Source organism: Manduca sexta, chromosome 10 (assembly GCF_014839805.1).
Source record: "Manduca sexta isolate Smith_Timp_Sample1 chromosome 10, JHU_Msex_v1.0, whole genome shotgun sequence".
NCBI lineage: Eukaryota > Metazoa > Arthropoda > Insecta > Lepidoptera > Sphingidae > Manduca > Manduca sexta.
Genome location: NC_051124.1, coordinates 6,627,497 through 6,655,089, shown reverse-complemented (window position 1 = coordinate 6,655,089; position 27,593 = coordinate 6,627,497). Strand labels below are relative to the sequence as shown.

The window sequence follows — 27,593 nt, the reverse complement described above, 5'->3', positions numbered from 1 at the left end:
TACGAACCTTACGAACGATATCGATTAACTAAATTTGGATTTTTTATACTCAATGAATAGGCATGGTTACATATAAATTATTTTAATTGGTTTGTTCTTTGCATTAATCTGTAGTTAGCGATGTTTATTGAAATCGGGAAAAGATTTTATGAAAACACTCTCAATGCTATTCATTTAGGAATCATGACACGTCATTTCTATTCACATTTATAGTACCGATTTATTTATATGTTGATCACAGAATTCTAAAATTTTAAAGAGTAGATATTGGGAAGATTGGCATACAAAAATGTTGCACTCATCCGATGGTTACTCAATCTACCTCGAAATAACAAAACACCTATATAAAATACTTCATGTTTTTCCATATCGTGATTTGCACGTTTTAGTCCGTATATTTGCACATTTTCTGTCAATGTGTTATTTTTGTATTAATATCTAAGGACGTCATGACATCTTTTCACACGGACAGTTCTAATAAGACAACGATTTATTACCAATTGGCAAAAACTTTTCAAGCACAAATTAGGTCCTAATGTCCGGTCTATGACTAACTACACGGTTTAATGTCTTTAATTTAACATAAATGAAGCGAATAGTGCTTGAATTATAAAATATAGTAAAAATGTATGACTCAAATGGCCTGAGTCATTGGAAAGAAGTTGTTATTGCTAGTTATGTACTATACAGGTTTAGTTGAAGTGTGATTGTATAAGGTAAAAGACATAATTTTGTATTTATAACCTCGTTGTTGTACCTGCTATAAGACTTAAAAAGCATACAATTCATACTACAACTATATTGTATCAGTGGCGTACCAGATTTTTCAAAAGGGAACCCAACATAACATATAAGTACTTATATGCATGAATGCGGTCTACAAATCATTGTAATGATAATTAATACCACATAATTTCTCAATAAAGGGAAGTCGGCAGGAATCGGGTTAGATTGACCCATAGCCACCACTATGTATGTTTATTATTTAGTGTTCGTAATACGTACAGAAACATTTTGGCAGATCAGAGGACATGAAATCATCTATTGATATAATGTGAGTATGTTAATTATTTTGCATATTTTTCACACGCTGCGCGTCACCAAAACAAGGTGACTGCACTGACGGTCACAACAAAACTGTTGATGAAATAATGTTAATAAAAATCAGCTTAATAAAATGTTGATTTAATTTTAAAAATATTTGACACATTTTCTAAGTGAATTTTGTTTGTATTTATAAAGTCCTAACTCTTGTCAAATAAGCCTTATATTAAATTATAATAAAGGCTTTCTTACTATGTTACGAAGGTAATTATAAATAATTGTTAGAAGTAAAGAAAGTTGATACAAATTACTGATAAGAAATCTTGGGTTAACATATATTATACACTATTTTTTTTTATAAAATATACAGCAGAACTTTAACATTGAAAAAACTCTTTCACATAGGCCAAGCCGCAAGTAATATATAGTATATTGTTTAAAACATAATTGATATGTTTGTAAGATTTGCGCACAACATATTAAATTGTTACATCCTTAATAATGTTTCGGCAGTCGTTGGAGCCGGTATTGACCCCGATTGTGCAATTTAGAGCATGACGAGTCTGCATACTTATATTATGAACATTTTCAGTGAAACGCATTGATGTAAAAATTCACATAATAGCAATATTTTAAATATGAAAAATGACGACGTTTATATGCTGGATATGTTAACGAATAAACCACTTAATAATTTTAAATCAAATTGTAACCACAGATTCCTAACTTACCAAACAGTTCATTTGTTTGGGACGAAGTGCAAAAAAAAGTAGTTTATTAAAGTTCAATCTATAAAATAAAAATACTTAGTATTATAAAATAACATCGCCAATAGAATTGAGTTATAATTTAATATAATATCTGCTCCATTATAATCAATCTAAAATGCCATTTCTACCATCTTAATAGAACATTGACCTTTTGGCGAAAAAATGTGTTCTATTATAATCAATTTATATACTTACCGCCAAATATACATTTAAAAACAAGTTTATATCGCAATAACTATAAATTCCTAACGAAAAATGGTGAACTGCGAAATTAATGTCGTGATAACTAATATTTTATAAGCAATTTGAGGATTATATAAGTTAAACTAGCTTTTGCTCGCAACTCCGCTTACGTGAAGATTTTATACTGAATTAAAGTCCTGCTATATATTTTCCTGAGACAAAAAGTAGCCTGTGTCCTTCCCAGGGTCTTCAAACTATCTTCATACCCAATGTCATCTACATCATTTTGGTAATTTTTGCGTTTATCACGTTTAGACAGACGGACACACAGATGCAGCGAGGGACTTTATTTTATAACTAGCTTTTGCTCGCGGCTACGTCCGCGTGAAGGAGTTTTCTGGGATAAAAGTCCACTGTATGATAAAAGTCTTGCTACATATTTTCCCGGTACTGATAGTTTCAAACTAATTTTATCCCCATGGGGGTTCAATTAATCAAAATCTTATTTAAGCGAACGTCTTCATCATAGTAGCTCCAATCTTTAATTTCAATTCAATCTGGCAAAAATCTAAGAAGATTTATACAAACTTTCATCCCCTATTTTATCCCTTTAGGGATGAAATTTATCAAAATCCTTTCTTAGGAGATACCTACGTCATAGTTACTTTATTCATGCAAAGTCTCAGCCCGATCGGGTTAAAATTGACAAAGTTTCATACAAACTTTCATCCCCTATTTTATCCCCTTGGGGGTAGAATTAATCAAAATCCTTTCTTAGCGGATGCCTACGTCATAACATCTACGTGCATGCCAAATTTCAGCCCGATCCGTCCAGTGGTTTGGGCTGTGCGTTAATAGATCACTATGTCAGTCAGTTAGTCACCTTTGAGTTATATGTATTTTATAATATGCAAGAATTTTACAAAAGCCGTTATAAATCTGATTAATATGATACAAAAAACCAACAAGAGCATGGGTGGTGCGACAGATCGCTCTGCTACAGCAACACGTTTCTCAACTATAAGGATTCTAAACGGCAAATCCTGACTAACATCATAATACATTAACTTTATCTATCTGTTACCCTTTATGACTAACACTGAAATGATTTTGATAAATATTAGCGCGAATTAAGGTTGACCAAAAGATGATAATGATATTTTTTTTATTTTATTTATTTACATAAACACACAGCCATTACAGGTTACATCCAATTCGACTAGCGGAACTATAATAACATGATAACTATTATATATTTCACCAACAAGATTCCATGCAAGTGAGGCGAGGAGGTTAACCTAGTCTATACTGTTTCTATATGGATTAAAATCCACGGCTACTTACATGAATGCCCACACTGCCAGTTTTCCTTGAGACTATGTCCTACGGGCAAAATGTTACTTCAGATTTAAAATTAACTTTATTATAGGTTGAGGTAATTCCTCGAAGTGTTGCTTACGCGGGTTTAACAAAATACCTTGTATATAGAGTAATATTGATTTGCGTTGAATCATATATGTTTTCAGTACAACAATTTCATTGTTTTTGTCAACACGGAGTACCCAATTATTACAATAAAGTTGTATTACGTAATTGTAACATTCAGTATTAGTAGCAGCAGATATTATTTTATACGATGTTCCAAATTATAAAAAATAAAACAAACCCCATCTAAGATAAAAGTCATTCCACAATACACCACAATTGTCTTTAAAATGATTGTCACGAAATTATTGTTCATTTAAACACAAATAACAAAGACTTCAATAAAATTCTAAACTAATAAACGATATACGAAATGACTTTTATGATCCACATTTAACCTAAATATATGTCTTAAACAATTTAACCTCATAAAAATGATCATAACGCAAGGTAAATAAACAAATGTTACGTGTACGCCTTTAGCATGTCGGCAACTAGAAGCCAGAGTTAAATAATGAATGAGTAACGCTTATTATGGCGGAATTCGCAAATGTTTCTCAGTAGGTCGACTGGGGTCAATAACTTGCACCTTCTTTGCATTTATGAACGTGTTAATAATTATAGAACTGTATACAACTGCGTAATTAAATGTATGTTGTTGTATATTTATTAAACTCATTAATTGCAGTGAAAGTGCTGTGAACATTTATACTTACATCGCTCCACGCGTTAGTCATTTTTTATAATTGCTGTAAATTATCAGGGTATATCACAAGATCTGTTAAAACTACACTTTCAAATATTTTACTAAGGATACACACAAATCTTTATTTAAAACTGCTAGAGCCACTTTATACCCTTTCTTCTACATTATGAATAACCCGGGACTATTAAAATACCAACGCCATTCAGAAATCAGATGTGACAACTTGGTGTTGCGATGCGTATAGTGGATAAGATATTTGAAGGACCAAAAATTTCCAAACAGTCGTCCTTTAAGGCCACCAATAGCATTATTGATTCTTCTGGAACAGTGAATGTTTATAGGCTGCGGATAAAACCCAACATACAACAACAACTAAAACAGCTGTTTCTACGTATACTTCCACTACACATACAAACATTTTCACAGACTTTCGCATTTAAAATTAGATAAGATAGCATAAAATGCTGAATGGTTTCCTACCTATATATAGATGCTATGTACTACGTATACAGCATAAAATTTAAGTAGGTCGTGTAACTTAGTTTCAATTTGTACTTACAATTTTTTTTGCAAAATAAAACAGTAATTGAGTTTCTTTGATTTTATTCCAGTAAATTCTACTAGTCACACTAAAATCATGATTTCAACGTGATCACCATAAAATTACCGCGTAATTTGAACATAATATACTATTATCATTATTCTCAACCGTCTATTGACCATGACCTTGGCAGATAAAATTATACCTTCAGTTCAGTGTGGAAAAAACAGATTCCTTTACAAACAGTGTGTAACATGCATATTGACTGGGAAATGTTTCCTATTCTATGTCATTCTGTTGGTCTAAACATTCTACTTTAGCCTTTATCTTAAGGCGTTTACGTACTACGTTTCCTACGTAAAGAATTTATAACGAAACTTGAACCACAATATACAATGCAAATATTGATTTTTTTTAGGAAAATTGTTTTCCAAACTGGTTTAAAATCTAAAAATAGACATTGAATTGTAACATAGTTTAGGTATCACGTATATGACGTGATCACACGCAGTGGCTTCTAAGCTTACCTGCCTAGTTTAAATCATTTGTGAGTTTCTCTCCACTTATTACAAAACAACTACCTTTTCTGAAAACAAGAGACTTACAAATCTATCCACATTAATGCATAGAAAACTTAAATATCAAGTTACAATAAAAAAATCTATTATAATTTTAATGCATTTGTTGGAGGTTCGAAAGGCTTTTATGTGAAATATCTGTCCTAATACAAAAATCAATCAACGGCCTATGAAACTCGCTATGGCTCTAAACTTTTGTATACGAAAATAGATGCGGAACATTACTTTCACTCAATATTTATGGACAGTGGTATATAGGTATTAACACGATTTCTACTGATTGTGAACGTGTATAAAAATGTATAGAAATTCGTTCAAACTTTGTTATTCAACACGTTTAGTATTTATTTTGGAATTTAATATACATCAGGTCAATTTTACCTATATTTTTAATAATAATTATTAAGCATTAATATAATTTGTCATCCAAACACTGTAGTTTAAAACATCACACTATAATTTAATATATGTTTTAGGGTTTTGTGAATATTTCCTAGACAGTCGTAAATAACCATACGTTTTAAAGCATGCATAACTTAATGTATTATCACATGAATAAAATTTAACATGCCCAAATTATATAAAGTCAATAAACGTCTCCATAAAATTAGATTTTAAACCTATTTCTACTCATAATTGTAATTATACTTAAAATATCATATTTAACTTTAAACCAAGTACTAAATTCTTAATTTATTGCATCCTTGCATACAAAAAGGCACTAATATATAGAAGTTAAGTATATATATCAAATTATTCTAATAGATTCAATGACATTTAATGAAAATCATTTCACAAACATTTCAAAATAAAAATGAGATTTTGTCTATTTATATGTTATTCTTTAGAACAGTGTGCAAGTAATATTCATGTAGTCGAACACGTAACATAAACTACAGACGTGTTTCATTTTCAAATCATCGCGCGTTCATTGTTCGTCTATTGATTCCTATTCGTAATCCCGCGAGGGACATACAAAGCCGTTTCTCGAATGACTAACCACTATCCATTGTGGTCTAGGTATTGTGTACGCGTGTATTTCGGCCACTGTCTAATATATAGTCATATTGTGTCATCTACAACCTTGTTAAATATATTGATTAAATAAAGTTTTTGACTTTATCAGAGTTGATGCAAGAACCAGGATTTAGACAGTTTTATGTAAGTTTAAAAAGGATAGCCATGGCATTTGCACTGGAGTTGGTTCGAATAGAATGACACCCTGGATGCAGCTACGACCCTGATAATTACAGTAAGAGGCCTTCTTGAGATTGCCAATGAGCAAAGCAACAAGGAGTGACTAAAGTATCGTGTACTTCTATTATAAATGAGAAAGTAATTCCGTCTGGCAGTCTGTTACGCTCTCACAGCTATATCTCTAAACCGATTTGATGAAATTTATATGGGGTTAGTCAGAGATTCTGCAAAGAATATAGGCTACTTTTTATCCTGAGAAAATATATAGCGGGACTTTTATCCCGCAAAAACTCTTTCACTCGGACGAAACTGCGAGCAAATGCTAGTTGCTTGTACGTACAGATATTTACATTATTGTTGTTACTTCTCTAAGCATTACCGAAACCTGTTAGTTCCGAAGATCTTGATGAGTTATATTTAATAAGTTCTTAATCCTAAAACATATAGCATATACTTAAAAATTCAGCTGCACACCTTATATAACTTCAATATTAATATTAACAATTATTTGATTTTAATGTTGAGTCAAGCTTCCGCATACATAGGCCGAGTTAAGTTATCTCTTTCATATGACACACACTATGTTAAACTAAGGAACCTGTTAGTATTTAATCTATGACTCACATCAACCATAGTTTGTCATCAATCTAAACTTGGACGTCGTAAACTTTAATTGTGACGGTAATTTATACGCACGATTAAATAACGACACTAAATTCAATCAACTGTTTGGGACCAATTTTATTTGAGAAATCTAAATTACTTCTTAAAGGTTGCACAAGCAGACACATGAAATGAGGAATTATTTTCGTTTTCAAAAAAACTATAAGATAATATTTTGTTCATAAAATAATTTCCATGTGGCGTTATTGATTTTTAAAATAAAGATAGTTATTACATTTCGGTACAATATGTGAAAAGCAGCATTCTATTTAAATTATTTTAATAAATATTTCAAAATTGATGTGTCTCAATGCAATATGGGAACTTGGACGATATATTTCTTCAATCTGCAAAATTTCCATATTTTCCCAGGACTTTTGTCATCGTGTCCAATAAAACTTCAATTAAGACATTAAATTAGGTGCTCACTAATTCCAAAACACATTCTCTCTACATATCTATTGCATAGTGTTCATTAACAATTCGTGTAAACTAATTAACAAACAATGCAACGTCGTCCACAGTTCTCACTCGGAACTTCCACTTTCATTCAAAATGGTGAGAGAAATTTCATTGAGACTGATAAAAATGGTACTCTAGCAAGACTTCGAACTGAAGCCATTTATGATGCCTTTGTATTTAAAACTCCTCAATTAACTTCATAAAATTCTTGAATAACAAAGAAATGTTATCAAATTATAACAACACCATAATTAATTGAAAAGGAATTAAATTCTTTTAATAAATTCATAAAAAAAATTACAAATGTTCTAAAGGCAATGTACGGATATGAGAAACTTTATAATTTTTATTTGATTTTATTGTGACATGTATTGGTAAATCCGGCATTGTTTTGTTTTTACAACCTTCTCCGTCAAACACAATGACACGGAATGTTACATGTTCGTTCACATGTGAACAATAGTTCTTCTGGCGCCAAATTCTAAACAGTGGTCGTGCCAGCTGCTTTCCATATTGTTATGACTCTTGCTTTTAATCGTGACTTAGATTTGAATATAATAGTTTTCTAATTAGTACACTAGAATATACGTCCAATTATAATTAGTAAGATTGTGAAAAGAAAAAAGAACAGTACATCATCTCCAAATCCCAATTAAAATTTCCTTCCAAGATAGAAAACATTGTGTGAATTAATAGACCATAATTAGTTTTGATATGTCGAAGTTTATGCTCAATAATAGTTCTGCTTAGCCTAAATCGAACATATAACCGCAAGGCAACAACCGATTACACATGACTTTTTAGATAGTTCGACCATTTCGACCATAAGTGTTAAACAAAATCGTAAATAATAAGACCTTGAAGATTGCCCAAATATTAATGGTTAGCCTTGTTCTTATTCCTTTAAGGAGTGGTATATCATTAAATTGTAATACATTTTGTCATAAAGTTTTACTTGCAGTATTTGTTCCAATATATCTTGTAAATTCTTTAGTTGTTGTCATTGACATTTGAGTGTCGCTAAATTGGTATTTACTGAAAGAATAATGTTTTTCTTCATAATATAGGGAATAGAACGTGCTTTTCTATTATCCATAAAAAATAATTGTCAGTATAATAACAATTCTATATTTTGACACGTATCTCCCTAAAACTTTTGAGTTCAAAGTAAAAAGATCAAAACACAGGTAGTTAGAATATGATATACTATATTACTAAAATAGAAATAATAATGGCTGTATATGCATTTATATTGCGATAATTGGCTTAAGTCGATACAGAATGGTATTTCAGCTGTGGTCTTAGATTTCTGAAACAAAAATATATATTTACGTAATGGATAGTGCTACGAAGTCTACCAGTTCTTTATATCACAGTTTACAATCGCTCCATATAAAACTTGTAAGATGCTTCGAAGTGGCACTTTTACACCTTTAAAAGGTTTTAAAACGTTTGCCGGAGATAAAAATAATCATCCACTTTGCATTTTATTAGAAGACTGTAAGATATACAATACTTTGACTATAATACAAAAAAAAATACCATAAAAAAACTAAGCAAACACTATAAGTATGGAATATATTATCATAATAGCGGAGAACATAAAAAAGATTTTTAGCATTTTGAAATTTGAAACGAAAAAGGCTTTTAGTGTACGCAATCTAAAATTTGTCGTTGATTGCAAAACCCTGTTTTATCATTACATAGTATTAACTTCTAGCATCAATAACCACAACTGTAAATTCTAGTACCGCTGAATCAAACTAAAATATCTCGTCAACTGATAAGCGTGGGTTTCGACGCTGTTGCATGTCTGTCGGATAATAAAGGTCTATTAATTAACTGTGACGGGGTGACCTCGAAATTACGCCAACCTCCACTTACCTAGACAATATCGAGATAAAACAGTTAAAAGTAATGATTCAGAATACTTTAATGGCTGTATTAAAAAAAAATACCTCTATACGATATTTCAAATTTAACCGCCGTTGATTGATATTTAGAAAGCATCTATTTCATAAAATAAAACAAAAAACACAGCCGCCGTTTTATATGAACTTAGTTTATTTCCTATCTAAATAGTTTACACTTAGTATAAAAAAGATGTTTCATTACATCTCGAAGTAAACAAAAGACAAGGAGTACTTATGTACGTGAAACCAACGAACATAGCAATTAAAACAAAATAACCAGCATTTATTGTACACAGAGGACTTGTTTCAGCTTATGACGTATGAGCATGACTGCAAATGACATGATTTGTAAGTTGATATTTAAGTGGTTACCGGAGCCAGTACAAATGGCCTAATTGCAGGAAAGTGAAACCCGACGCAATGAATACGCTTGAGATTAGCCAGGTGAATGGGGCTGTAAGAACTGAGACTTCTGATAGCGTGATGTAATCGTAATATATTTTGTAATTTGCAAAAAGCTAAGTTATTTCGTAATTTAATTACGATTGGTACATGTGGTAGGTAATCTGTTTTTGTGTTTAAAAACAATATTCTAATGCCGTATAATTACAATAAGTTTTCAATTTGTTTGACTAATAGATTTTTATAGTTATATAAGCTTTGCTCGCATGTAATCTTTTAACTCGAATATAAGTCTTAACACAGAATACTACATAGTAGGTATTCGTTATTATGTCTCCTACTTTGTCTTTTAAGCATAAATAGCATTGGTAATCCAGGTTGTCGACTATCTTTATGCCAAATTTCATCCAAATCGGCTTAATAGTTTTATCCGTTTACTATTAACTAAAAGCCAAACATCGGCATAATTTTACATTTATGAAATTATTAGACTTAAAGTAAGACCTGCTCGTAGATTCTGCCAACGAAGGTGAATATATTAAGTATAGATTTCCATATAAGTCAATAAAATATGCATGCCTTTATCATTACTCTTACACAACATCTGTTAATACTAGATAAATAAATAACTTTAAATTATTTTACGGTGTCAAGTTACTATTACGTGAGTTAGTCCATGGTCGCAATCGAGAACTTTGCAAATGTATTCGATACCACGCTATTATTTTGATATTTACTGTGAGGATTTCTTTAAAATTTAATATTTTAGTTAGAGTAATTTAAACATAATTGACATGAAGTAATATTACCACAGTATCTCTGCGTATAATATGTTTCTAATTCAGCGTGTCTTTGTTTTTGCAACTTTGTTACTGTCTAACAAAGATATTTATATTTTGAAACATAATAAACGTGTATGTACTTCAACGTAATTCAAATAATCTTAATTAATAAGTTTTGGTCATTTTGTGGTGATTTTAACATGGATGTGTTTTATTTTAAGTCTACATACATAGTATCCTGCCTCTACCCCACAGGGTAAGCAGAAACTATGGATTCCCACTTTGCACGATTCTGGCACACTTCACTCGCTTTCTCCATCTTCATCAATCTTTTCAAACATTCTCGCCGGTTCAGGGTAATTTTGACCTGGTCTTTACTAAGAATGTCAGATAAGTCTAAAGTAAGTTAATCTATAATAAAACATTTGTGTTAATATTGCAAAGAATCTCAATTAACCGTCGAAACAATTGGCTCGCGCAGCGTCTTTTTTATAAAAAGTACGTCACGGTATCTCGTATACAGAGTAGACATATCGACACCTGATACTAACAGAGTATAGACCTAAGGTCAGCGAAACACGCCTACGGATATCGGGTTATATCACGTAACATATACCAGTTTCGTTGCACTTGATTCTATATCTCCTATTCATTATTATTGTTTTGACTTACAAAGATCTGTTCAGTGCTTAGAATGAGTTAGGTTTATTGAGTGCATTTACTGATAGATTGTATTAAGTTATAAGTACTGACTCAATGCAGGAAAACATCGTGAGGAAACCTACATAGCTGAAAATTTACCGAAATTAATATCGAAGGTATGTGAAGTCCATCGACCCGCACAAGGCCAGCGTGATAGACTAGGGCTTTAAACCCTCTCCGTACTAGAAAAGACTCATACTCAGTCGACAGTATATAATATAGTGTTAATATTCGTTGGTAGTATATATTATATTATTATAATTACACTATTATTATAATTATTATATTTACAGTACGACTATTGTGTTGAGGTCTCGAGTATGACTTCTGGGTCGAATAAAGTGATATTGGAGTTTTTCTGCTCTTCATCCGTCTTGAGCCTGGATTTTGGGCCCATTATAGCAAAAAAATCCATTTCGGACTTGCTCCCTATCACATCATAGGACAGATATGGAAACCAGTTGCACTAGTTGGTCTTCTGATACCATCGACGATTACCGTGAGCGTGAGTGTAAATTGCAAGTATGAGCAAATTTGCTAAATACATAGTTGACTATCACAACGAGGGAAAATTGTAAACATTACGTGTCATAATCATCTAATATGACTCATGCTATCTCCAAAACAAAGACACGTGTACCCTGAGTTTGACATAAAAATATGTTGCATGTTTCAGCTTATGATACATTTTACGGTCGTAGTTCGTTCATATTAATTTATTATTAGGTTATGTGATAAGACGTTCTAGCAAAGACGTTAACTTACACTTACTTATTATAAAAGATTACTAGACTTATGATAATGGGTACTGGTCTATAAAATTGGATTGACCATACATACTTCGCAATTCGCATAATAAGTATATGCCTTTAAAAACGTCGATTTTTTTATGCAAAGCGGTTTCATCTTGATATTCGCTATTGAAATTAAAACAACAAAAATATTACAGTAGTAAATTCGAAATGCCAGAGGTGCATGCCCTAGAGGCGTGATAAAACCCGCGACCTGCGGCTCAATGTTGCAATCCTCATCCCGCTAGGCTATAATAGGTTTAATCAATATAACAAAGTGTAAACTATCTTATATGTATATTCTAATATAAAGAGAAAAGATCTGATTTTTTGTATGGTTGTTTGTAATGGACAAACTCAAAAACTACTGAACCAATTTCGTTTTTTTTGTCTCCGTTACGGGCATTAACACGAGCTTGTTACATAATCAATAATGAAATTACATTTATTCGATAATAAATATAAAGATGTTTACAACAATTATTTTATCAACTTAAAATAAACTTTGCGCATAATTTGCGTGTATATTGCGTCAAAACAAAGAGAAGCGGATGATACTTTAACAATTCGACGTGTATGAATATTGAATATTAACACATTCCTGTTTTGTTCCGGTACCCAGTAAACGAAGCAAAAAAGGCGCGCGTGGACGCAAACTGTCTGTATAAAATATAGATTTATAATACGCAACACTGAAACAATGACAGTGTGAAAAAGGGCCACCCTAATGAATATCCTACAACGTAGAAAAGGATGCATGAACAATATATTAACAATACCTAGTCTTGCCATAAATATTGTAATAAAGAAAAAAGAAAATTGTTAACTGCAAATAACATTTATTACTTTTACAGTGTGTCAGTTTAATACATAAATATAAAACAATTAAAAATATAAAAAGCTTATTCGAAGTGGTCTCCATTGGCTGCAATACAGTCCTTTAAACGATGAGGCCAGTTATCAATAGAAGCACGCACTCTTTCCATGGGAAAATTCTTCACTGCCAATCGTATAGATTGTTTTAGGGACTCCAAATTATCATGGCGTTTAGAGCAAGCTGTACTCTCTAAAACTGACCACAAATCATAATCCAGCGGATTAAGATCGGGACTAGACGACGGCCAGTCCTCAGCTCTGATGAAGTCCGAAACGTTCGATTCCAACCAAGACTGCGTGGACCGAGCTTTATGACCCGGCGCCGAGTCTTGCTGGAAGGACCATACTTGGTTATTGAACATGGTGATGTTAAGGGGCTTAACTACCTTCTCAAGAATGGTATCTTGATACACTTGTGCCGATGTTTTGATACCTTTTTCACAAAAATATGGCTCAGTCACTCCTTCATAGCTAACACCCCACCAAACCATCACTGAAGTCGGATAATGTCCACGTTGCACTCTGTCGACTAATTGGGAAGCTTCCTTAGAGCTTTGAGCATAAATACGGTCATTTTGTTTGTTAAAATGTTGCTCAATTGTAAAAATTTTCTCATCCGTAAACAAAATTTTTCTGTGACCTCCCTTTGCGTACCGCTTCAGTAGTTGTTTCGATTTTACCACCCTATTCTTCTTTAAATTATCAGTTAAGAAATGGCCAGTGCGTCTCTTATAGGCTGCAAGTCCTAAGTCATCTTTTAAAATACGCGACATGGTTCTAGGTGCTATCTTCATTTCCCGAGATAAAATCTTTTGCTTTCGGACAGGATTTCTTCGAATTCTTTCCCTTACTGCTTTGACCACCTTTTTCGTACGAACACTACGTGGACGGCCAGATCCTTTTCTGTCACAAACAGAGGAGGTCTCATTGTACCTATTAATAGCCCGGTACACAAACATTTTACTAATACCAAGTGTATGGAGAGTTTTAAAAATTGCATTTGGCTCCATACCTACTTTGTGTAATGCTATCACAGCGATTCGGTTCTCTTTATCACCCCACACCATTTTAATATCGCAAAATATTTTACAATGTATTGGCGCCAAAATGAGAAAACACAATGAACAATCGTATAAAAATGACAGATTCGAAATTCAAATGTAATATTTTTTTATAATTAAGTGTAACAGTATTTATGGCCAGACTAAGTATATATTTTTTAATAAGACCCAAGAGCGGCTTGTTTTCATACTGGCATAATCATATCCATCATTTTCAAAATGATATTGTTCATCTTTACCATTAACTACATGATTTTCTTATCCTACTTCTAAGGTAAACACCAATTGCACTTTATCTTCAGAAGGAAATGGGTGAATCGCAATTAGATGTGCTATAAAAATCCATACTATCTGTAATTGGTTGAAACAATGTCGTAAATGAGCAACGTGCATGACATTTGTGCAATGGTAAGAAGACAATTTATCGCACGTATGCGTCTCCCACTAGACGTGAGGTTTAACTGATTATGTGTGACGAGTTTTTTATTTACTGTTCAGTATACATGCGACTGTTAATTCTGGGTGCTTTTCGTTTTTATATCTTTTTGAGTCTGATGTACTGAACATAATTCTGTATTAATCAATATCTTTATTAATAACAATATGCTGAATTTAGTACAGTGTACGGCATACATGATAAACGACAATTAGGGCATGACAGATCAGTAGGCGATAAATGCAGTTTGTGAAGAGTATAGGACTTATCCCACCAAAGAAGCAGAAGAAACTTTTTCCTCTGCATTGTATGTAATACGTTAACAATGTGTGGACATGCACATTAACGCAGCATGTTTGTTAGTTTGACTGCACATTTCAGGTTCTGACTTTCCTGTCAGCCCACCTGAGTCTTGAATCTGTTTCGTCACTAGTTTAACATATATATGCCTTAAACATACAATTTAATAAAGAAATATACATCACTTTTGGAAAAGCACAATTGAATTATAACTTTGGAAATGATGCATAAATATTCCCATATTAGAATGAAAGATATCTACTATAAGTAGTATCTACACGGCACTTAATGTCAACAACTTGATAATTTCTTTAATGATAAAATTGTGATAATGTCTAGAGCAATTGAATTTCCAATCATCACGTTCCTGCAAAAGACAACTGAGAAATCAATTCTACCCAATAACATAAATTTGCTGGGTTGGTGTACCACCCAAATTAAATAAAGCTTATTGCATAGTGGTATAAAAAAGTATTCGGCATAATTACTACTATAGTCTATTCAACCTTAACAACTATTATCAACATAAGTTATTGTTCATTACTTAACATAGCTTACATGTTTAGTTTACCTGTCAATGTAAGTGAATTGATAAATAAATAAACATAAATAAGATGATGAATAATTTCTATTCCGTAATAAAGCTGTAATTACAGTAGATATTTGGGTTAAATTCAAAGTAAGTGAGGCATTGGCCCGTTGCTCGTAAGGACACGGCTATTTGCGCCATTCTCCGCGCTAATTGCATAACTGTATCTACCATCCTTTGCTACGTCTTGTACATTAACTGTTGTAAGATGTTTCTAAATGTGCCTCCAATACATATTATGTGAAATATAAAATAATTTCGTAATATATACAAGAAAAGAAAGACTATACGGTGAGGGTTTGCTAATTCTCTTTCAAAAATATCTCTAAGACATATACGTCGTAAAAGTAAATGTCATTGACTCTCAAGGATCTGAACCCACGTACACACCGAAAACGACTCCATTGAAGTGAACAGCGCACCTCTTGTGTCACAACAAACAGAAAATAGCGTGGTTGCATAAAGCAACAGAGATTATTTCAAAGCTGCAAAAATACACATTTTCGTAAATGCAAAGTAAACACTGACCGTAATAAATAAATGGGTTGAACATGAAATTATATAACTGCCTTCCCCGCGAAATTAACACATCTTTCATGTGACATTTTTCAAGACGCTTCTGAGCCACTTTACAACGAATTTATGACGTCGCCAAGGAAACATTCTGCGTAAATATTTGCGGTGATTCTTAATTTATTGTTGTTTGGTATTCAGACTATTACGAGAGTGACCCAAAACTGCCGCATGGTTTTCATCGTGTCAGAAAGAGAGTACCAGACGCCCGTGTCAACTTTCTCCAACATACAAAAGCGTTCTATTTCAGTTTGGGACGACATAATTTTTTAATCAGCTAACGCGTCGCTAACAGCTGGAAATATCCATTGTGTTTGTATCGTTGATGACGTCACAGGGATGCTTAAGTCTATTCTTAATATCGTTTAATAGCGCGGTTGTATACGATCAGTGAGCGCTATTACCCAGTTGATTACATGAGCGACTCAATAATAACATTTCTCACACTTTCACACAATCGCTGGTTATTATCTAGGAACTCATCGCGGCTGGGGCAGAAAACTTTAACGGCAAAATAATCTTTGACTCTTTAATTGATGATGGCGTTTTAAATACCACAATTATTTCCAAGATTTTAAGTTAATCGTTAGAAATCAGACTAGAATGCTTTTATCGCATTAAATTAATTTGTGTAATTTTCACAATTAATGTAGACGTGTGTTGTAGAGATCATTATTGTATGTACAACAGCCATGTGGGTAATTCTTGAGCTTAGTATTAATAATGGCCTAAGTATGCTCCAAAATTCATATAAATCTTCTTAATATTTCGATACCGGCTATTAACATAAGGCCAACTTGATAATGTTGACTTTACAGAAGAGAATTTTAAAGTGAAAAAAAAGATACCATTTATAATACTTGAGCTTCAAATAATGCACTTGAGAAATTGTTATTTTATTTTATTAAAAATAATTATGTAGCTTTAAAATACATAAAAATATGATTTTGACACGAAATTTACCCAAAATCGATTTAGCGCTGTGTTGATTCCTGATTTTAATGCACTAGTCACTACCAATCATCAAATCATCTTTGCAATTTTCATATTTAAAATAAATAAATAAAAATAGAATTTTAAATATTTTGAAATCCACAAAATTACTTTCAGTTATGCCACCAGAACCAGAAAATCGCATCCCGAGCCATCAATCATCGTTATCAGAATCCGAACAAATATTATATTCCCCTCGCAAGCTAAATATAGAACAAATATTCTAACACGTGTATGCCTGTCATATGCAAGAAAGAAGCGTAATCCTAATGCCCCTGAAAACCATTGACTCGTCCACAACAGCTATGCTACACTTTGATAAACATCAAAGAGTTCCTTTCGATTAAACAGCTAATTGATTAACCACCAGGCATAAGGAAAAAAAAAAAAACCTTTGTCAACAATTTTACATCACTTAAAGTTAGTGTGGAGGGACAAAGGCGTTTTATGGGTGAAGGTAAGTCGCACACAATGTATTTACAGTCATTACTTGATTGTGAACCGTTCACCGCTTGTCAGACGGAACTCTGTGACTGACAATGAGAGAAATCTGTCGGCAAAACGAATTGTGACGTTAAACTTTAGGTATTGACTCAACGACATTAAAAACAATGCGTATATTAGTCTACTTATTTTAGGGTTTTATCGCATTTATGTTGTTAAGAAAACATGTTTGCACTTTTTATTTATAACACAATACGTGGAAATGGTAAACAACGTTATGATACTCATGTAATCACCACCGATTCCATGCATTATTGCCGATCTGCCAACTAATTTCATTCACGGTTGAACATAAAGTTATTTGTACACTACAAAAACAGACATTCGTTAATATAAGCAAGTTTTCATTATGTGTGATTGTCAATGAATAATTTTACTATCTATTATACTAAAGTTATGAAATAGTGATATTAAATAACCTAATAGACTATGCTAAAAAATAAACATGCTGGTGATATATTATTACATTTTGTCGTAAATATAATGCATTAATCATTAATTATTCCTTAACACATTCTTTATTAGGCACCTTATTAATTTCTTATTATCGATCATGCATGTAAAATGGAATATTCTTAGAACATTGAACCTCTCAAACATGCAATGTGACAAAGAGTTCAGCGCGTTCCATTCGTCACACACTTCGTTGTTTCAAATAATTGGGGTCATGTTTGTGCAAAACTGTTTTCCGATCGACTACTCTATTAGTATAGTGTTATGTTATGCTGTTCTACATACTGCCTTTGTAGAAAGTAAAATATTACCACTTATAGTCAGCAAAGTTATTTATAAAATAAATGTATAAAACTCTAGATTCACAAAAAAGTCAAGATGAGTTCATAATAATGTACCTAACGATGACGCGGAACATATAAAAAAACATATACCCGAATGGCTATATTGACAATGTCTTGAGTTGGGGACATAAAAAAAACTAAAAACTAATATAATATTAAGAAAAATACCACAACGATATTCCATAGAGTTCTAGATGTAGGTATATTGGTCTTTAATAAGATGCCAAAGACAAAATTACGTAAGCGGCCACACACGCTATGCCTCAAGTTGGGTAAAAGCCAACTAAAATAATAATATGGGATACGTAGTTCATTTTTATATGTTAACGTTTAATTTATTGATATGCGTACAGTTTATTCATAAAAATAATTATTTCACACGTTCATAATTAAAAATCATTGTTTTATGATTTAGAGAACGTTTATATTACACGGAAATATTAATTGTGTCAGAGGGATTTACACTGAAGTTATCATGACGGGAAACGATTCATAATCCCGGAAAGACACATTTACCGCCTGAGATAAACACGCATTTTAATTTCTATTATAAAAATCCATATGCAATCATTAATTAAATTACGTTCTACAATAACATCCAAAAACTCTCTAATTAACTTTATAATTAGCACCCAATATACAGTATAATCCGTTTATTATGACTCTGCCTATATTGACCAACCTCTTATTATGACGTAATTACACTACGAAGTTTGGTTTTCATATAAGATTCTTTATAAAAAGTCGTATATAATGACTTCCCTTACAGTGACATGTCGCTTATTGTGACCCCTTTTAATAAATTATGTCCGGTTATAATGACCGACATGATTCTTTACGCCTTCAGTAATGTTCCTTGATTCCCGACGACGTTCGGCACGTGGCTCGTTTTTGTTTTCAATCTCAGTGAGTAATTGACATAGCGATGTCTTCTATACACAATAGTATTAGAGACTGTTTTACAATAAAATAAAAACAAAAGCAGACAAAAATTACAGATTACTTACATTAAAAAATATAACTTTTATGTACATACATACATACATAGGTATGTACTTATTACGTGCAATTTTTATTTTATAAGTTACTATGTTTCTTTATTAAAGTACTTAAATACATGCATACTATTTACATAAAAATGTATTTTTTTCACAAAACGCTTTGTATGACGTCCGCTTATTATGACGTGTTTGTCAATTCCTTTCGATGTCATTATAAACAGATTCGACTGTATATATACTTGTCTATTGAATAACCACAAATATTTATTCAAATTTTAAAAAGTGTTCTATCATCGAATAGCAAATTTGAAAAACTAACAGATCTGTTATGTAATTATTTCGGACATAAAATAACAATCGAAAATTGGAGCAAAACAATTAATAATTTCATAATAAATTTTTTAATATCTACTACATATTATTACAATATGATTTATCTACGAAATAAACTTTTTAATGACATTTATTTGTCATTAAACTTTTAAGTGCGTGTATATGTTTAATTCGCTTATTTTATTAACGTGCTTTAGTCGGTTCATTGCGGCATTATTTTTAGGCTGTGAAAACATGAAGGTGTGAAATTAAATCTCTAAGTCGAGTCGTCGAAATTAGAATGAGTTTTTCGTTTCGAGAAACACAAGTGAGTACATAGATAGATAGTGATGAGTACATAGAGAGATAGTATATGGTCTATCCATCTATTAGACGATGGTCAACTATCAAAAGATGCCAATAGTGTAACTTCTCTATAACTAGGGGCAAAAGCCTGAACTGATTTATGTATGTTTTATAATAATTTTTATATGTATTTTACGAACATATGCTCAGATTTCTGTTCTTCTTTCCCTCAATATCTTTTCGATGTTGATATAAATATTCACTTTCACATATGCATCGAAATATAATATTTAATTGTTCGCCACGTCCTTTCACTAAATTTGCATAACGGAATGAACGATCAACTTGCATCTATCAGTCCTGACCGGTTTACGCTTTTTTATTCTATCTAGTTAATGCGAACTGCATATTTTTTTTTTAAACAGAATTAACATAAACTAATTAATCAATATAGATGTTCAAATATGAACGGATAAACGAATGTTGGATTCGTAATTATTAAACGCCTAATACTTATTAACAAGACTTTTATAACTTGAAGATTTATTGGCAACAGCAAAAATTCTCTTAGACACTAAGTATGCCTAATACATCTTTTCTCAAAAAATCTCAAAAAAAATGTATTGTAGGATCTTGACACTCTTGTATATAACGGGATTCGACGTTAAGCTACTAGTATTCAGCTTTTTCATAGTTAGGTAGGGTTTACGGAAATTTACAAAATGCCATAGTCTTCCAAGCACCCAAGAACCACCAAGAAATTCACCAAAGGACGATTCGTGATCGCGCAATGGCCCATACAAAGCATAAGGTACTCAGTGCACCAGAGGATTGTTCAGTTCGCATTCATAGGCCTCGAGACCGGTTTAACGGCCACTTTAGATACAGAAAAGTGATAGTCATCGTAGGTTCGAGACCTTGTTGATCGGCACAGCTTTCCTTGTTACGTTCAGCTGAGTTTGCACTAATATTATTATAGCTACATAACTGAATATTAATTATACATAATTTATATTCGGAGTTCATAAAATATCGATTTAAAAGTAATAAGACCTTTATAGTTACAACTCTACGGAATATTAACATTATAATACGATTTGAAAACGAAAAACAACTAACTTATTGTTGAGTTCGTTAACACTATCAATGTTTACAAATATTTAAAAAGACTGGTGTTCGAGAATCAAGTATCATTAAAATTAAAACTTTATCGAATCAAAAATTATTCGCTTGTCCATCGAAAGCAAAACAAAAAGGTCGTGGCATTAGTGCATTCGTTCAAATCAATATAGATACAGAAACTGAATAGGTACATTTAAAGTTAAATGTCACTGGCTGAACCACAGCAAGGCACGATTTAGAATGGACAAATCCGGAAGTGTTAACAATGCCGTGTTAAAAATGACAAAGAATCAGCTTTAAATTAGATTTTCAAAAACCAATTATGTACTTACATAATAAATAAGCATTAAATTATAAAACTACTTTAATACACAACTTATTTCATGAAATAAAATAGGTTACTTCTTACAGTATTTTAGCTATATTACACAAATAAGTGTAAACAAACAAAATAAAATGATATACCCTATGATATAATAAGACGTACACTCATGTTTATTCATGCAAATAAACTCTAATAATTTGTAGGTTGGTCTCGTTTGTATACACTTCAAACCGGAAGAATCAATATTTAACTAAAAATAAATTAGTAATGAATCGAACAAAAATATATCCAAATTTTATTTATCTTTTTATTTTTATGTGTTGTAAAGCCGTCTCTGTAAACATTTACGTAGTATTTGTCAAGAATTTTAGTAGATATCAGTTAGTAAGATCCGGCAACCGCATAACTTACTGTAAAACGTGTGCACCTACAAAAGAATATTACTTCACGGTAATGTCTACCCATGCAATTACAGTTGTTTCTTTAGCAACGTTAAATGCCATTCCGGACTTAATGCAGGCCATACACGCTCTAAGAAATGTCTACCATCGAACGGGACGGTCAAACTGTAGTCTATCTGATAATCCATAGTTTCCAGATACTACACAATAAACTATTCAGTGTCCCAGTTTGTCACAACGTGGCTAACAGATAAGCAGGAATAACCGTGATTGTTAAATAATGAGTGAATATGATGCTATTGTAAATTATGGTAATGCTGACAAAATAGTAAAGTTTATAATAGACGGGTTTAAAGGACCAGTATGCAAAGCCGTAACATAAGACAAAATAAATTGTCATCTTCAAGACCCAAGACCATCCAGACTGAACTCTTAAGTTAAATATATATAATATTTAGTTTATAAGTAATTTTATTTTAATTAATTTGTATGTAAATGCTACGAAAATGGACTCTACACAGGTCTTCCGCCAAATACAAATTTTATAGGGTAAAGAATAGGTAAATAAATATACTATAAGAATATGTCAAAGACTAGATAATGCAACATACAATCTCTATACCATCAACAATCATTTTTAAGCGGTTACTATCTATAAAAAGAAAGAAATTTAAATCCAAATCATAAATTAAATTAAATACTAATCTCTTTTGGTATTACCTTCATAAAGGTGTTTTATCAATACAGCAATACTAGTTTTAGTCAAAAAATAATTACATTCACCGCAAATATATTACAAGATAACAATTCTACATGAAGTCAATTATTTTACAATTACCGACGTGTAACGGCATTGAAATTACATAACTAGCTTTATAACTAGTCAGTTGAAATCATCATTGCAGAATTAGTAAAATGCATCACAATGGTACACTATGATGTAACGTCGTAGTTATAAACATGTACGTACAATGATGTCGCTTGTAGTCGGTAGATGATCAATGATATGGCACCACTCCAATGGACCATTATTTACAAACACAATAACGAATACAATCGTGGCTGCACCCGTGATGTTTGAAAGATAGGAACAGCTTTGAGTACGATCGTATCCTACGATACTCATGTTTGTTATTGTGCGTTATACAAAAAGGTTTATTATTTTACAAGACCTTGTTTTTGATTATTCCAAATATATATATATAACTTAGAAACGTGAGCGAAATAACGAGCTTAAGACTAATATTTCTGGGAAGTTAAACTAAACTGTCTGCGACGTAAACTTTTTAACACGGACAAAACCTCATTGGACAAACGTAGAGGATTAAAGATAAGGGAGGCCCTTGCCCTGCAGTGGACATAACAAGTTCATAAATAAAGCATGACATTTTAACATAACCGTTGTATTCAGTTATAATACTATCACATGAGAAGTGTCTCCGCCCATGTGTCTAGACTCTATTCATGTCCATTTGATTGGTATGAAATCATTTTCTTGAATGGAGGTAATGAAGGTTTCAGATGACGCACAGATGTTGTCAACAGGGGACTGAGACACTCTACATTACTATGAACCAGTAAATTGTCGAATGTCAGTTTCAAAGTAGTGTAGTGTTTCCCCAGGAGGATTTTTTATGATAATTTTGATATATTATGCTAATGTCAAGTTAGGACGATGATTTTTGTTTAGACGGAAGTCTAAAAAACAATTTCCTTAATCAGATAAATTATATATCTAGGAAGTACCTAATATGAAAATAATCACTAATAACGTACATTGTTGTGAAAACCATGCTATCTTTTATTTTATTTAAAAAAATCAACACGTATTGAAAAAAATGTAAACAATTATTTTTTGCGATTCACTCGTCCCTTATTTTAAAGTATTCCAACTAGTGCGATGAAAGATAAAAATAAACAAATACGTATATAATACATAAACTAAATTTTACCATGTGCTGGCACTTGGCTATTGTATGTGACGTCGAAAAAGTGTAACAGATAAAAATAACGAATTGTTATTTTTGTGCCAAATCATTTGTCATTTTAAATACTGTCAATACAGCGATCAACGTGACCGGCTGTTATTGATCACGATAATAGGTATTTCCTACTATAATATCGAATGTAATATCGAACTATAGTCTGCCTAACGAATGGTTATAAACCAGAAGCCCGCATATGACACCGGCACGCTAGTTCACTATCCACCGACTACTTGATGCCCGCATGCGTTGCGTTGCGACATCACTTTCTCTTGCAATTTACCACTCATATCTATACCGTATGTTTGTGCTTGAAAGGTATATTTCGCACATTGGGAAATGGTAAATATATGTGATCGACAATTCAGCTTTTATAGTAAGTTGTGCATCGTTTTTGAATGCGAAAAGTTTGTCTCTAGATAATGGTTACAATAAAACTATTTTTAATATAAATTCATATCAGTAAAATAAAAATAAATCCTAATGCAAAATCCTGTTGAGAAAAATATTCACATTCAAATATTTAAATAAGATGAAGAAGCTAATTTTAACACAACCCAAAGTTTTGAATATTGATACATCATTTTCTATAAAATTATCTTGAAAGACAACTTAAATGATGTAACAACTTACGCAAGATTTTAAAAAAGTTTGCAAAGAGACAAACTTTGTTAACAAATCTACATATACATAGGCTCATAACAAAGCAAATATCATATTGAACCAGATAATTTTCGTATTAACTCTCAAGATTCGCATTTCCGTCAAATACATTACAGTAGTTGCAGACAGTAGGTGTATTTCCTCATTTAATCCAAACGACGTCTGCGCATCATTAGCGCAACAGAAGGACAACTTTGTAATATTACATTCACGTATACGACATATAGGAAAATTCGCTTATAGAATATATTTGGTTCGTATTTGCATATTCCTATAGAGTTCATCTACACAGGTGCATACGGATAAATCTCGACAAATCCGTTATGTGTCATTGTATTGTTATTAACAAAAATCTAAATATTATTACAAAAGGAAACGAAAGAGTCGAAGCTTCCATACACAAATTCTCTAAAGACAAACATTCAAGGGTCAACAAACAATACCTATTATATATTGGAAACATATGTTAGCAGTAACAGTAAGGCCATAAACATAAAATTATTTGAATTATCAGAAGAATACTAATCAAAATAAATACCGCAAAGGAATCCGCTTATTAAAAAAAATATTGGTATAGCTAAGTATTACGATTCAAATAATCATTACGTTAGGCATCATTAACGATAAATCATATTAAATCTATATTAATGAGTAATGACTAACCAATAACATCACTAAAACGTAAATGGGTGATTGGGTCGCTGCTAGAGATGATTGTAATTGTATTACGGTGTTTAATTACATTCGCTACCGGAACCGACTTTGTCCTCTACATTTCAGGAAGCTTTAAACCGGCTTAAAAAATAAGTAATTACTTTACCATGACCTTTAATTAAGACATATTTTGAACTTGTCGCTGTGTCTAGAGTAATTTTCGAAAACACGCTTAATACAGAAGTTTGTGGTTACTAACAATTTGATGCACGCTATTTATCATACGACTTTCTTTATGTAATCGCCTACTAATACCGGTGGTTAAGTATAATGATAGCTTCGTGCTGCCATCATGTATCACACAATCCGCAATTCCTTGGTTCACTGACAATGGCGGACCATTCTTGACAACAATACTGAATGCGACGACAATTGCACCCATTATTATATCAATAGAAATCAACGGCGTATGGGCGTGTATGCAAGGAGCAGCGCGGTGGCAAAACGTAACAACAATAAAGTTTAAAATATACCTATAGACAATAATTTATATGCATAAAGACAGCTTCATAAAACTGCCAGGTGGTAATATTTGAAACGAATTGCTCACCTACCAGGTACTTGTAGATCAAACTAATTTTGATAATTACCGAAAGCTACCCGGAATTGTATCTAAGATATAAGTATAATTTATATTATTGTATCTTTTAATTTATATTATTAAGATTTCATTATTTGGCCATATATTCTATAACTAATAATTATAAATGGCAATCACAGAAAAGCTTAATTTGGCGTGTTATCAATTCACTGATTTTGATAACAGTATTTTGCAACTGTAGATAATGGGTTTTTCCTATCTAAAATGAATATAACACTCATTGCTTAATTTCGTTTTAGTTCGATATAGCCAGGCTGAATTGCAGTGAATGGATTTCTAAATGTATTTCTTGTTAATTGAAATTCAACCCACATTCTACCCTCGGTATCTCCACGGTTATAATAGGCTTTGAGTTTTGACGCCAAAGATTGTTTACCTGTTTTTGTGTTTTATCCGGTAGTATGATAGAAAGGTCGAAGCATCTGTTTTTCTTGTCCCGACTAGCAGATCGCATCAGCTTGGTCGAGGTTCGCGTAATGCTCTGTGCTTTCTCAGGCAACTTGAGCGCAACAATGGACATGCTGCGCGAGAGCCGCCGCCCTAGCTTGCGGGTGCGCAGCGACATGGACCCGCTAAGACCACGCTTGCCGCGCTCCTCCACCACCGAGCTGGGCGCACTCTCCTCCACACCCCCACCCTCTTCACTAGCACCAGCCATCACACTGACTTAACACCACCGATTTCAAATTCAACGTCAATATTCACATCTCCAACACAAGCCGTTCACAAAACAACACCGCACACTCCTTAGTTTCACTTCAATGAATCATCTTTGCACAAACGTGTAAACAATAACGAAATCCTTCAACAGATGATTGGCATCGTGACAGTGCACGGATATCAGAAATCAGAGCCGTGCAGTTCCAGATCAACGCGGATCATATGGTCACGAAGCCGGTTTAAGATCACCGCGCCAAACAATTTTACAATTTAGGACACTCGACGTCGTTCGTAACTCAATAGATTCGTAGTGGTATGTGTGAATGAAGCGGATTGTGTAGCTAGACAGTTTGTTACGTTTGAAATGAGGCGCGTTATCGTAATGCGAGGAGAGGTAAAATCGCGCGACGCTGGCGCGACGTGTGCGCGGCGGTTCGCGATCAGACGGACTAGAGTTGCGGCGCGACGGCTGTAGTCGAGACTCGTGAGCGACGCAACGCGCGCGACGGTGCACCGCAGCCCGCGCGGCCACGAGACAAGCTCGCCCCCGCCGCCTGACACCAACACAACAGCTTCAATCAAATTACTTATCGAAACGCATTGTGGCTAAACATTGTCCCCAAACAAACGCTGAATACACTGGGCGGTAGTCTACAAACTCTCCCACGATAAGTTTGACGCTATCGAAACGTTAATCCCGTTTACAAATTGGTCTGAACTGTAAAGGCTCCGTTTTTACAAACTTAACGGTCCCGCTGTTACTGGAACTTAATTTTAAACTTTTTTTTATGTTCCTACGATTATTGTCTTTAAATTTAAAAAGTAAGAGAAGTATTTAACCAAATGAACTGATAGAAAGATACATAGTCAACCAGTCGTCACAGGTCAATTCATCTCAAGGTAATCACGTTCTTAAATACGACTATTCTAGATGTCTGTTTTGTTTTATAATAAAGTACTTTTATAAAATTCGTGTAGTCTTTTTATAGTCATCTAAGTAAAATAATCTACTTATGGTGCGTAGAATAAAATTTAAATCCGTAAATCGCATTATTTTGGAGATATTTTGATCATGATCTATGCTACAGTCCGGAACAACTAGGATGGATCTGCGAACATAATGTTACTTCATTTGTTTTCTTAATTTAGATAAGGGTAAAAGTTATCAGATACTCAAATTGTTATTACGGGAAATCATAAGTCTCCGCATAACAT

General features: G+C 32.7%; 1 protein-coding gene across 1 annotated transcript in view; it reads right to left on the bottom strand.

Annotated features, from left to right (window-relative positions):
• Positions 1 to 26,853, bottom strand: part of LOC115455874 — a 124,538-nt gene extending 97,685 nt beyond the window's left edge. Inside the window, exon 1 of the mRNA XM_030184636.2 lies at positions 26,095 to 26,853. Within this exon, the coding sequence (XP_030040496.2) occupies positions 26,095 to 26,376 (282 nt within the window). The 5' untranslated portion in view covers positions 26,377 to 26,853. The remainder of the gene's footprint in view (positions 1 to 26,094) is intronic.
• Between the last annotated feature and the right edge of the window lie 740 nt (positions 26,854 to 27,593).